This window comes from Notechis scutatus, chromosome 3, assembly GCF_049901735.1.
Source record: "Notechis scutatus isolate UNSWTSFEM ecotype Mainland chromosome 3, rNotScu1.2, whole genome shotgun sequence".
Classification (NCBI taxonomy): Eukaryota; Metazoa; Chordata; class Lepidosauria; order Squamata; family Elapidae; genus Notechis; species Notechis scutatus.
In genome coordinates, this window is record NC_142011.1 from 105,543,448 (window position 1) to 105,557,761 (window position 14,314).

The following is a 14,314-nucleotide window of genomic DNA, read 5'->3' on the forward strand; positions in this document are numbered from 1 at the left end:
AATCCTGGATTTATTTGTTGGGTGTTTGTTTCCTTGACTATCCATAGTACTCTCTGGAGTACTTCCCAACACCAAAGTTCAAAAGCATCAATCCTCTTTTCTGTCCTGCAAATTCAAAGTCCAGCTGTCATTTTAATAGAGTGTACATGTAGTTTTCTTGGTGAAATAAGGAATGTTTTACCATTGGTTTCTCTCAATTCATTGGTGTGAATTGATGCCTTTGTCGTTGTCACTAAAGTGATCATCTGCCTCCAGTATCTTTTTATATTGTTGCCTCCCAATATAGAGGCCATCTAGGCATCTGGGATTAACTTCTTGGTGTTCTTTGCTCATTCCTCCCAGAAACAGCCCCTGATAAGCTTATGGTGAGACAGCAAGCAGGACTTGGGGGATGGGGTGGAGTGATAGAACCCAGACAGAATGCTTGACCAAAATTCTGTTTATTAATCTTAACATCTGCTATTGCACCAAATTCTTTTAATCTGCCAAAACCAACACCATCATCTACAAAAATCCTTAATTTACAAGTTTCTTTTAAAATATTTATTCTCACAATCTTCCTGTTGTTCATTTCCTAAACTGTGTCCAATTTTTCATGACCCCATGGACCATAACACATCAGGCCCTCTTGTCCTCTACTGTCTCCCTGAGTCTGCCCAAACTCATGCTCACTGCCTTGATGACATTACCTAACCATCTTCTCGCTGTCCCCTTCTCCTTTTGTCCATCATAATCCTGCCTTTTATCTCGATTCAATATTTCAAGGACCAAACGAAACAAGAGAAGAGACAGCAGACATCTCTCTGTCATTCCTTTTTCATCTTATAGGGTTTTTGATAGATCTCCATTAATAATTTTTACTTTTGTGAAGTATAAATTGATCTTATCCATTTTATAAAGCACTCTCCAAAATTCCTATCTTCCAAAACCTTGAACAAGAAAGCCCAGTTAAAATTGCCAAAGGTCTTCTCTGCATCTAAGAAAATCAACGCTGCTTGTTTTTCATTAAGTTGCTACAAATATTCAAAATATCCAACACATATCTAGCATTAAGATGTTAACAAAAATATGGAAATAGAAGATCATATATACTTTAATATTCCTGAGAAGTATTTCTTGATAAAAATGAATATTTTGCCTAGAATGATGTTTCTTTTCAGACAGTACCTGTTTTGATAACTGATGTGCCATTTCATCAGTGGCAGAAGGTTATGTCTACATTTATGTGGCAGGAGAAAAAACACAAGTTAAATATAAAGTGTTACAAGATGCAAAAGAAAGAGGGTGATTGGTTCTACTTGATTTGAAATTGCATTTTGAAACTTGCTTGGTTGAAAGAGTGGTTGCTGCTGAGAAATAGAAGGCTTTTGGAATTACAAGGACACATCCTGAGATTTAGGTGACATGGATATTTTTGGTTTAATGTGGATTTAAATATATATATATATATATATATGTCATATTGACAATATGGAATAGATACAAACCCAGGTTTTGCCTGAAAATTCATGGATGCTCTTAGCACACAAAGCATTTTATAGCTGAAAACTAATAGACAAACACAATGGATAATTTATTGGGAGATATAATTTTTTTCAAGAGAAAAGTAAAATAAAATAAAAATGTAAAATCACCGAACCAGTCGGATCCCACCACTGCCCATGCCCCATTGAGCCTCCCTGGAGCCTCAGGAGAGCCAAAACAGGGTGTGGAGGGGGCACCGCTCCCCCTGCGTCCCATTTTAGGCCTAGGAAGCCTTCCTGCACTTACCTGGGAGCCAGAATCAGGCACGTGGGGACTCCTGGGAGGGGTGGGGCCAGCTGGTCTTCAAAACTACTGTTTTGCCGAATTGGATGTAAAATTAACATCCGGTTAGTCTGAACCGGCCTGGACCGGTTGAATCCCACCCGATTCCAGTGCAATATCCAATTTCCTATCTATGATTTGCATGACCCTTCCTTCCTTCCTTCCTTCCCTACCTCCCTCCCTCCCTCCCTCCCTGACAGTGTGTCATACTACACAGCTGTGCTAAGAAACCACATGGATGGCTGAAGGTCAACCACAAGAACAAGAGTGTGAGCCCTGTTATAAGTTCATTGTCAAAGTTGGGAATATTCAACAATTCTGTAACAACTCAAACCTTATTAGTGCAGAGAAAGACTGAGTCAAAACTGTTTTAAAGTTAAACTTTATTTTGTAATTCTTTGTAGGAATATCAATAAAAGATCTCAAATGTATCTCTATCTGTACATATACAAGAACCTGTTCAAAAATATTCACAGAACAAAAATAAATCTTCTTTAGAACAAACCCAGACAATGAAATGCAGGAGTAGATCCTGGGGACCTGAGGAATCCAGCACTATGAGCAGAAAAATACAGGACTGTGGTTTGGGGGATGGGTGGAGTGTGGAGTCATAAAATAAAGACCCAGACAGAAATAAATTATTGAAAGCTAACACTGAAAACAAATGTCTGGTAAGATAATTTTCATTAAGGCCCTGAAAAAAGCGTATTGTTGTACTTACAAAATTCATAAAAGCTCTCACCATCATAACCCTCTCGCCCCATCTCTTAGAATATGGGGCATAGCCTAATCAAAGGCCATAGATATCATTTTACCAACACCAATCTAAATTTGGGAAGGAGGCATTACAGTCGCAACCCAGATTATTACAAAGCTGCCTACAAGCTTGCATTTCTGAAATGGCAACATTTTCCTTTTCATGTCTAGGAGATAGATAGATAGATGGAACTCATTTCCCTAACCCAACTCTTTTTTCATTTCAGTGCCTGGTTGATACAAATGCACAGACCTCTTCCCTTCGAAGGAACCCATCAGTCGTCCCAGAACGATTCCACTTTTTGCAGAGGACTATGAACTCCAGCCTTGGTGTCTCCTTCAGCCTGCCACCACCATACACCTGAACAGACCTGCTTGGGCTTCCCTGAAACATGCAGCTGATTTCCCACACAAAGAGCAGAATGGCTGTTCTCAGGCGGTTCTCAAAGTTATCCCAGTTTAAGAAATGTATATGAGGCTAATTAGGAATGTGATATTGAAATTATTTTATTGCCAGCATTTGTCTTTTCAATCTTTTTTTAAAGCATAAATATAGAACTATAAGAGGAGCAATTAAGGAATTCATTAAATCTTTAGAAAATTGCTTTATCTGGGGGGAAAAAGTTCTAGTGGAACAAAAGGCACTGGAAAGGCTGGCAGCCTCAAATTCTAGCATGTTGTAAGTAACATGATGCCATGTAGTTTTGACTCGGCTTCCTGTACACCCGGAGTAGAAAATGATGGCCATTCATCTTAGCTGAAATACAAATCTCTTAAAGGAACCTTCCAAACAAATTCCTTTTTCAAGTTGAATTTGAATTTTTAATTAGTTGAACTTTTTAAAAATACTTTAAAATTAAAAATGGATAACTCTAAAGGAGTTTGTTTCCTGACTGCATAAATTTTAATCCATCACAAATATTTCTTTACTTAGAAAATGATTCGATTTTTGTGAGTGGAAAAATACTAGTTTGATAAATTTGTTTTTATAATGGCAATAAGAGAAACAAAATGCACCATGGCCAAAGGAGTTGTTTGGAGAAAGAAGGAATTGGTACAGGGTTAAGGACAGGGGTGGGATCCAACCGGTTCTGTCCACTTCTGTAGAACCGGTTGCTCTGAAGAGCAGCAAACCAAAGCAGGAAAAAAGGGCTTTTTCAACGGCTGTGCACCCGCACGCAGCGCTGCTCAGCTGTCCAGGCAGCTAGATGACGATGATATACACTCTCGCGCAGCACGCATCAGGTGCATGTGTGCGTGAAGTGCACATGTGCGCACAAAACATAAAATCACCAAACCGGTAGTTACACCAGTCGGCTCCCACCCCTGGTTAAGGAGGTACCAATTGTTTCTCTGTTCAAAACTGGCAATTCACTCCTCATATTTAGACTATAAACAATTGTAATGGTAATGCGTGGAGAGATACAGAAGGAACTATCTCTAGCTTCTAAAGGAGATGGCTGGAGATGTGTACTTTCAGGCTTGTAATGTAGCTTTATGATAAGATAGAATTAATTCATTTGGCTGTGTTTCCTATTTGGTCCACCTGGGAAAGGCTGTCAGCTGGTCCCATTTTAAAAAACAATCACAATTCCAAGTTTGAAAAGAATCTATGTCAGCCTCTGTTCTTGTTATCAGAAGCCAAAATTGTAATGGAAAAATTAAAAACAGTTCGTGAAAAAATGGTTAAGAAATGTTTCTTAAAATGCAAGCTTCCTGCAAAAACAGAAGCAAGAGTAAAGAAAACTTTGATGAATATATTTCTGAAAAACTAGCAGGCATTCATGGGTTTTTTAAAATAAAACAAATCTGAGGAAATTATATAATAATAAATACTGCTTTCTTCTTGGTCAGGAGTTGGCAAATTATGGCTGAGGGCCTCGTGTAAGCATCCTGGGCAAGGGCAGCCTATCAGTAGCTTCCACAGAGGCAGAGGAGGGGATGAGATCAGAAAAGGTTTTGCCAGTATGACAAAGATGGAAGAGAAGGTTTGTTATCATTTTAATTTATATTAAAATATATTTACAAGAATGAATAAAAGACAATAAATAAGTGTCTTTAAAGAATAAGAAATGTGTTGTAGTGTTAAAGGAGAATGCCTGTTAAAGTCAAAATATGCCAGGATAAAGTGGTTCTGGTGCTGAGATGAGGTGGATCCTTGCTAAATATGATTTCAGAATTTTACTGGAAAATTTGCGGATTGTCTTTTTTCAACCTTGGCTAGGGTTGAAAATAGTTGAAACAGCTAAGAAAGAAGTTGAAAAAGACAAAGACAAAAAAGCAAGAGTAAATAAGTTCCAGGCCAGACACAATCACATATAGAGGTGCAATTTGCTAGGAACTTTATGGAAGAGTAAGCAAATCAGCAAATAAGAATCAGTGACAGGCAGGGCATGAGCAAAAAGCTCACACAAAATAAACTCTTGGTGAGCTTGCTTGCAACAACTTTCAAGCAGGGAAAGCTCAAATGAGTGGATAGAAAGGTAGTTAGATTATGTTCTAAAGGTCTAGCCATTGTGGATGGGTTGGCCAGTAGTTGAACTCAAAGAATTAGAGCTTTAAGATGCCAGGGGATTATGAGTTTAACTGCATGGCATTCAAGGGGATTCATTGGCTGCTTCCAACAACAGAAACAGGGACTCTGAAGTGGAACCTATGCTGGTAAAGCCAGTCAAGGTCCATGTGATATGGTAACTCTCCCCCCCGCTTCCCCAGATATCTGTCCAGATGTCAGTTTGGAGGAGGATGAACCAAAACTACCCCCATGCTTCCCCAGATATCTGTCCAGATGTCAGTTTGGAGGAGGATGAACCAAAACTACCCCCCATGCTTCCCCAGATATCTGTCCAGATGTCAGTTTGGAGGAGGATGAACCAAAACTACCCCCCATGCTTCCCCAGATATCTGTCCAGATGTCAGTTTGGAGGAGGATGAACCAGTTCCAGGCACGTTTGGAGGAGAGTTGATCAATGGCTCCAAGCAGCCATCTGAGAGGGATTTGGCTGAAGCACATAGCTGCAGCAGGACAGCCCCGAGGTGGGGAAAGCACATAGCTGCAGCCAGTCAGTGATAAGGAAGAGGAATTGCTTTCTACACCTGATCCAAGAACATGTAGGGCAGAGAAAAGGCAGGAGCAGAGACGTTCAGCCATGTTACTGGTGAGGAGAAAGCCCTTGTGGGACAGTTACTGGACGGTTAGCCCTGACTTTGAATTTCCAATTGATGGACGTCAGTTCGTGTTGATGTTTGTGAGGGAGATAAAAAAATCACAATTCAGAACTGTGCTTTGGGTCCCCCCCCCCTCATATTACATCGGAATCTCACAGGAAGTGAGGACTCACCATTTAATAACACGTATGGCAGGGGGAACGGAGGCTGCAGACTTGGTGGAACATATGGAACCTGCCCCTCTGGAGGTGTTACCGGTGCTTACAGAAGGCAACCGGGTTCCAAAAACCCACTAGTCAGCCAGGAGGGCTCAGAAATCTTCTAGGGTGTGGGCCTAAAAACCAGGGGAACAGGATAGTGGTGGCTGAGCTCCTTGCAGCCTGTGGGATATGGGGTCCCTCTACCTCCCTTTCCCATGGTTACTCCCCCCGGGAGCCATTTTGCCCAGTGGAAGGGGTGACGTATCTCTGAGGGCAAATGGAGTCACTCCACAGTGATAGGCAGCCAAACAATGGAAGTGCTGAGAGAAAAATTTCGAGCTGCTAGTTTCAAAGAGCTGAGTCCTGAGACAGGATGGAGGAGGGAAGGAGAGGTAGCCCACCCTCCTCTTGAGCCTCAATACCTAACAAGGCTTCAAGCTGCTTTCGATTGGTTAGCCCAAACCTGCACTATGAAAGGCCGGGACAGATTACGGAGGTAGAGAAGAGACTGGAGACCGCACCTACTATTCGGCAGGCCCTTAAGATATGAGAGCCGAACCTCAACAACTTCCTGGCCTGTGGCAAGGCATGACCAAGGATCATTAAGCCCTTGGGATCCAACGGCCCTGCAAGCGTCCTTTGACAGTAGTCCAGATAAAATGGCTCTCTTTTTGGGCCAGATGCTCAATCACATGGACCAGTATGCGCACCTATACATGTCCCAAAGGGCCATGGTGATGGCGGTAGCACCGATGATGGAAGGAGAGACAGCTGACTGGATCAAGACCTATAAAGTGACCATGCTGCAGAACTGGGAGACAGTAGCATGGCATTCAAGGGATTAGACTTCAACGTTCTCATTTAATTGGCAAACTGAAAGCCAGTGGCTGAATATATCAAGGAGAGGGGACTAGATCATGCGGCCCCAGAAAGCCCCAGACCGATCGGCCAGCAATGACCCCAGAGCACAACCAACCCCGATGACAACAACTGAGAAGACCACAACCACCCGCCACCAATAATATGATTCCGATGTGGGAAGCTGGACCACCAGTCGATTGCCCCGAGGCAGGTGCCAAAGCCTCCATGGGTACCTCGGGGATGCAACAACGGCGTGAAAAACCAAGAAAACCCTGGAAAAATCTCAAGAGGCGCAGCAAACAAGTTCACCAACCCCAGTTGGGACCATAGCTGAAATGAGGCACTTGACAGTGGTGGGAATGATGATGACGAAGAGAATGATCCCATTGTATGTATGCCATCCAACCCTTTCTGGTCTCAGTGGTTTTAATGGCATGTAGGCATTGAGAGTGCAAAGCCTGAGGTTTTTTTTCATCCTATTACATCAGAACCTGACAGTTGTATTGTGTTCTGGGTTTAAAATGAAGGGTTTTTTCCCCCCTTTATATATACTAGATATCAAAACTAGAAAAAGTGTTTTCTCCTTTAAATTTAAAGGGTTAGATTTTTTTTTGAAATAATATAGAGGATTCTCTTAATATGAATTTTGAATGTTTCTTTGTATTTTATATTTTGATAAACCAATAAAAAGTTTCAAAAGAAGCTATGGTAAATTTTCTACAATAGCAGTTTGTTAACAGAGGGTTTTGGAATTTTAATCTTGTCTCATTTTCATTATTATTGATAATGTTTATTATTTTTATATATTCTTATCACTTTTGTTTTTCCTGTAAACCATTTTGTTACTAATACAATATATAGATGGTAAACTAACAATTATGTAAAGAGATTCAGTAGCTGAGTAGTTTAATGTTTTTGGGGGTCTGTTTTGTAAGGGGTGGGAGATTAACATTGTTGTATTATATTAATGAACATTCAACTAGGAAGGATGTTATGTGTGTATGTGTTAAATTTTAAGACACTTTTTTATCTTGTTTGTTGGTTTTTTTCTTTTTTATTTTTTTTCAATATTTTGTGTTTTTTATTTGAAACTTTTCTTGAATAAACTAAATATTATAATTTTAAAAAAGATAAAAAGATTAATACTATCTCTGGATTCCTAGCTTTAATGTCAAAAAGGGTTTTTTGTTTTCATTGAACTGTTTGACTATTCCACTTATGCTCTTAAGGGTGAGAATTTAACTGCGGAGTTTTAGAAACCCTTCATACAGGTCTTTAGTGACTATAATGTGAGATCAGTCTTGAATAGAGATAGGCATTTCTCCTCTTCCTGGATGTGAACATTATAATTGTTTTACCACAAGGCACTGGGCCATGCAAACAAAGGAAGCCCCATCCGCAGAATGCAGGCAGCATGCGAAACCATGCCCCTCCAGTCTATGGAAAAACCATTCTCCAAGGAACAGGTCCCTGGTGCCCAGAAAATTGGGGGGAACTGCCTATATGGCAGTAGGATCTCATTAGCTTTGTTTCTTTATTAATAAGAAACACTGAAAGTACCCCTGAAATCATATAGAATATGATAAGGACTACAGTTCTTTCTTGGTGAATATTGTAGATGTAGCCCTACTTTGGATGCAGCCCTACTTCTCTCCATTAAGTTAGGATCCTGCCTTATTAAGAAAGAAAACTTCCTCTACCCTTCTCTGCTTTCTGGGTTTTTTTGGCTCATTTCTTCTTGGAAGAGGGCAGATGGATTCATGTCATGGGTAGCTGAGATTCAGAGGATCCTGATGGCAAGAAATGTGTTCTGAATGCATCAAGCAAGCATCAGCCCGAAGAGCTGGTGAGCAACCAAGCACCTGAGGCTGATCTAGCTAGCAATTCCCAAAGAGTGGCAAGCAGGAACTTCCCCAGTAGCATGGCATTCAAGGGATTAGACTTCAATGGTTTTTCCGTGGACTGGAGGGTTCCAGCAATCTGAGGACCAGAAGCAAGTCTTTGAGTAATTGCATGTTACAGTGAACAGAGCAAAAGCACTTCACACGTCTTGTCAATCAGCCAAGCTGTTTCCCAGTCTTCAGTAGTCCCCACAGGGTACTGGCATAGAAGCCACCATTGGCTGAGCTTCCCTTGTTGGATAGACTTGGCCGGTTTGGACTCCATGTGCCAGAGATTTGAACCTCTGGCATCCTGAAACTGCACACTTGAATGCCTAGACCATGGTCAGCAAGTTTGTTCTGGATAGGGCCATTTCTCACCCCTCCTCCACCTTTGTGGGTGTGTCTGGCAGATCTTCAGGCCAAGGAACATGGTAGTGATTGGACAATGCCAGCTTGTCAACAAAGAGTCTGCTACCAGCACTGCTCACTAGCACTCCAATCTTCAGTCCCCTTGCACCAGAAGCTTGGCCCTATTAATTTACTTGCTGGCTGAATGAACAGCCAGGAGACAAGTTTAGGTCCATGGTCCACTTTTTGCCAACTCCTGGCCTTTGAAGTCTTCTGCCCACTGCTTGGGACTCTTGTTGCATGCTTTCAGTTTGGCAATTAAATGAGAACATTGAAGTCTAATCCCTTGAATGCCATGCTACTGGGGAAGTTCCTACTTGCCACTCTCTGGAACATCAGAAAAATATTCTTTATCTCAGGGCTGCCCTCCTTTGACCACAAGTAAAGAGTTTGTCTTCTATCTTTATCAAGACAAAGAATGAAATACTAGCCATTGAGAAGAAAACAATTGGCTTTAAGGATGGTTTATGGTTCATTGTGCAAGAAAAGAGTAAGGTAGTTGCCGATGAGAGATAGCTGAACAGTGGTATCAAACCTGACTCTACTCCATAGTTGCCTGCACCTGCCTTTGCTCACAGTGTGCCATACAGTGATGGGAGCGGGGTAGTGAATTCCTAAGGGGAGTCTACAAAACACAGGAATGTCTTCTGTTGCCAGCAAGATGTTATCTACCAAGGACAAGTTATGAAGATTATGTGAGCAGCACAGACAGTCCTTCCCAAAACAAAAGAACTGAACTCAATGGGTAAACTATGAACTGTGGGTGGCCCAAAGGGGAAAAAGTGGGGGGTTTTCAGGGGAAAATCCCAGAACTGGCTTCGCTTCCGCTGCACCTAGATGGAGCTTTCAATAAAGCTGCACTCTTGGTCATTATAAAGAGCCGTGAGTTTCTTTTGTTGAATGTGCCAAATGGGGTGGCTGACATTATGACTTAATGTCTTTTCACAGTAGTGCCCACCAAGAGGCCAAAGACCTGTGATGTGGGCAACAATCAAAGAATTGGAGGAGAAGAAGAAGCTGGAGGAGTCCCTGGCTCAAGAAGCCCCAGTGGCAGGAGCACAGCTGGCGTGCGTGCATCCCAAACTGAGGACTGAGAAGCCGAAGCCTCTTTAAATGGCCAAATGGGATGGCTGACAAGTGACTTGGTGAACGGGCTGTACGCCACAAAGGTATTAACATTTTTAACTTCCTTCTGTTAAGTGAGCTGATTTTTGTTCTGTTAAGGACACAATTTCTATACAGTTACTTTTTCTATATTAAAAGAATATCTAGATACCCCCGTGGGAACTGTTCAGGACAAGTTTACAGTCCTTTTTAAAACCATCACAAAGGAACTTTACAGTGAGAAAAGAAGTTAGAACTTCTGATTTTGCCCTGCGAAAGAAGAGAAGAATCCTGACTGAAAATACTATTCAAGAATCTTCACCGAAAACATTTCACCCAAGGCAACTGCATCATGCAACTCTTCCATTATCTCCCTAGCATTTCCTAGCTGTCAGGAGTGACCGATGCACACATTTCTTATCGAGGGCTCTTTCCTTCTTCTCCTGCATTTATAATTATGTCGACACCTGTTGACATCTTGCAGTGGAGAGTGAACCCTTTTCCATTCCTTCTCACAGCCCACACTTTCCTCTTGGTGATTTGGCTCTCTATTCCCATATTAACCTGGGTACCTTCTTGGTATGGCAGGCAACCTTACAATGGGATGCAATTAACTCTCTTTTCTGCCTTACGTGCTATCAAAGGTCTCATTGCTGGAATGGAAGGTAGGGGGAGGTAGCGCATTTCAGATAAAACTCCTTGTTCTTGGTCTGTGAAACAACTGCTTAACAACATTAAGTTTAAAAACAATCTAAAATTGCCCATTGAATTAGAGGAAACAAGCAAACAAAAAACCTAAATAGCAGCGAACAGGGTCAGCAACATGTCTATCATTCCCCTAAATAGCATATTTTTAATGAAATGTTCAAAACTTGCTTACCTTTTAAAGCTTTTCGTTACACTTTTATGCATTTCTTGTTTTTTTTAGACTTTTTATTTTAAAAAAATCAATGTTTTTCAATTCATTTTAAAAACTTTTTTGACCCCTGACTTACATTAAGCAGTCTTTTCTGTGCTCACTTAGTCAGGCAATTATTGATGCCTCTTCTGCCCTATGTACCCTGAAGCCTCTTCTGCCCTATGTACCATGACATGTTGCTGCCATGGTCGAGGCAAGTTGAAAAACTAGCACACTGAAATGTGGAAATGTAATTACCAGCTGCAATGTTGAAAGGAAGCCCAAGCAGGTTGTTAATGCAGGTCTTACATGGTGGTGGCAGGCAGTCCAGTTTTCCTGGAGTTTTTGGAGAACACCAAAGGAGTTGGTCAATCAGGCTTGGAGTGGGCAAAGGAAATGAAAGATGACAAATTGTTTGGTGGGATAATTTGTAGTTAGCAGCTGCTGTTCCTAAATTCCCCATCCTCTGTGATAGAAAGGATTAACTAGGCTTGGAGTGGGCAAGGGAAATGAAAGATGGTAATTCGTTTGGTGGGACAACTTGAAATTAGCAGCTGCTGTTCCTAAATTCCCCATTCTCTGTGATAGAAAGCCTGGGGGGATTAGTAGGAGAGGCGCTGCTCCGGGCCTGCATGCCATAGTGTTCCTTCACTTGAGTTAGGGCACTCATCAATCTTGTATTGGCTGAATCCAGGGAGAGAATCCTTTTCTCCTGCAAGAACAACAGAAAACAAAATCAAATGAAATCACATTTGTCTATGTTCACAGGGCTTCACTGGATTTGAAACAGTGAAGGTAAAATCAATGTCTCATTACTTCTAAGTGTTTTACCTAGCCCATCAGCCAAATGCAACAGGCATGCCTTTTCCAGCTCTCCAGAATCTCTTCTGTGGGAGTTGCCAATTTATACATGTACACATGGATCACAAAGAAATACTGAGGCAGAACCCAGAAGACAGTAGAAGTTTAAGGATTGGCTCTTACCCAAAGGAAAACAGGAAATGGTGGGCAGTTTATTCCAGAGTTTGGCTATATACAGATCTGGGATCTCTAAATAGCAATAGCACTTAAGACTTATATACCGCTTCATAGTGCTTTACAGCCCTCTCTAAGCGGTTTACAGAGTCAGCCTATTGCCCTCGACAATTTTGGGTCCTCATTTTACTCATCGCGGAAAGATGAAAGGTGAATCAACCTTGAGCCTGGTGGGATTTGAACTGCCAAACTGCAAGCAACCAATGGTCAGCAGAAGTAGTATTGCATTCTAACCACTGCGCCACCGAGGCTTAGTGAAGACACTAACCTGAAGACAACTTGAGAGAATCAGCATCCTGTGAAGGAGTAAGGTGTTTATTACCCATTTTCCCACAATGGACATAGTCAGGAACAATGTGAAATGTGGTTGTCAGAAAGAAGTTTTGTCACTAACAGCTACACAGAAGATTTAGGCATGCATCTGAAAAGCACCAGGGTTTGAAAATGCTAACGTCCTTTACATAGGTGTAAATATATGAATGGAATGTGTTTGTCAGCTGGTGCTCCTTTCAAAATCCAAGAAAGAAGTACTTAAGACTCCATAGATTAGAGAAAAGATATCTTTCACTGGAAATCAAGTGGTAGCAACAAAAGAATTCTGAATCTGAGAAAATGAGCACGTAAATCACGTATACAAAATGATGGCAACGTTCCCCCCCCCCCCGACAATAGTTCAAATTGTCCACCCAATAAAAAGTTGTGTATAGCATCATGTGGGCATCTCCAGGTGGTGATGAGGCCTCTGTCCGTTGACCTTGACATATTTTGATAAAGAGCTGCGCTTGCGCATAGCATAAGATAGAAACATAAGCAAGAAACTCCCCCCCCCCCCAATTTATGCAGTTCTGGTTTGTAAAGCTCGCTTCCCTCCTCCCCCCCCCTCCGTTACTTATGACAGCCAAAAGATGCAAAGCAAAGGAAGAAAAAAATGTCTCCCCTCCCTCCCCCTGTTACTTATGACAGCCAAAAGATGCAAAGCAAAGGAAGAAAATTTTGAAGGCTGACAGTATTTGTGAAAAGAGGCAACCATACAGTCATGACAGCAGAACGATACTATAATTAAAATTGCCTTTAGTCTACTGATTTTTTATGAAGTTTTGTCTGACTGGATCTCACTCCCCATCTCCCTACAAAATAATCAGTTCCTTCTCAGAAATAATTTTCCCATAATGTCATAAAATAAACATTTTTAAAGTGGCAAAATAAATGTATTAATTTCTTTAGAATGGAATTCTTATGGATTATGAAATTCACAAACAATGAAATTCAGAGAGCAGCTGGAAACTAGAACACGTAAGAGTAGGGTTGGGGAAACATAAGGACACGGGGGCAGGCCATGGCAGTATTCAGCTAGAGATCTAATTGGATGTACTTGCCCATTTGAATTATCTCGTCTCCCTTTTAACAAGTGTAATTTAACGTCAATTGCCAAACGGATGTAGAGCCCACAGTACAGCTCTGTTAATTACTGTAAGTAAGTGGGGTGGGGGGGCAAGCAGTAGTGATATAAAGGCTACCATACCCCCAACAGGCAACAACAATAAAAAAGACTGCCGGGGCGGGGGGGAAAGGATTTTCTGGTGAGTGGATGGAAAAAGGGCATTCTAAGCACAGGATGAGAAATCAATCTCTACGCAGTTCCTGAGTCTACAAAGCTTCTCTGTGTAGGATAGAATAGAATGAATGAGTGGAAGGGACCTTGGAGGTCTTCTAGTCCAGCCCCCTGCTCAGGCAGGAGAACCTATACTATTTCAGATAGGTGACTGTCTAGACTCTTCTTAAAAACCTCCAGTGATGGAGCGCCCACGATTTCTGAAGGCAAGCTGTTCCACTGGTTAATTGTCCTCACTGTTAGGAAGTTTTTCCAGGTTGCTTTTATCTTTGATTACTTTCCAACCGTTGTTTCTTGTTCTGCCTTCCGGTGTTTTGGAAAATAATTTGACCTCCTCTTCTCTGTGGCAGCCCCTCAAATACTGGGAATTTTGTCTGGGTTTTTTGTTTTTCACTCTCTTGTTGAAATAGTCTATCACAAAGCTTTCAGCCAGATTCTACATTGCTCTGAATGACTCAAACAGCTTGAAGATAACCCACGTGGGCCTAGTTCTCAGCAACCATATGGAACATCATTCATAAATAACTAAGGAACAGAACTTATGCTTCTATCAATTCAGTGAGCTGGGGAAATTTGCTTTCAA

General features: G+C 41.5%; 1 protein-coding gene across 7 annotated transcripts in view; it reads right to left on the reverse strand.

Moving 5' to 3' along the window:
* Nucleotides 1-2,172: 2,172 nt before the first annotated feature.
* Nucleotides 2,173-14,314, reverse strand: part of RASAL2 (RAS protein activator like 2) — a 238,558-nt gene continuing 226,416 nt past the window's right edge. For all 7 annotated transcript variants that reach the window (XM_087960895.1, XM_087960894.1, XM_087960891.1 and 4 more), the window contains 3 exons: nt 6,718-11,796; nt 5,446-6,593; nt 2,173-5,258 (listed from right to left, as the gene is read on the reverse strand). In XM_087960895.1, the coding sequence (XP_087817021.1) occupies nt 11,632-11,796 (165 nt within the window). In that variant the 3' untranslated portion in view covers nt 2,173-5,258; nt 5,446-6,593; nt 6,718-11,631. The remainder of the gene's footprint in view (nt 5,259-5,445; nt 6,594-6,717; nt 11,797-14,314) is intronic.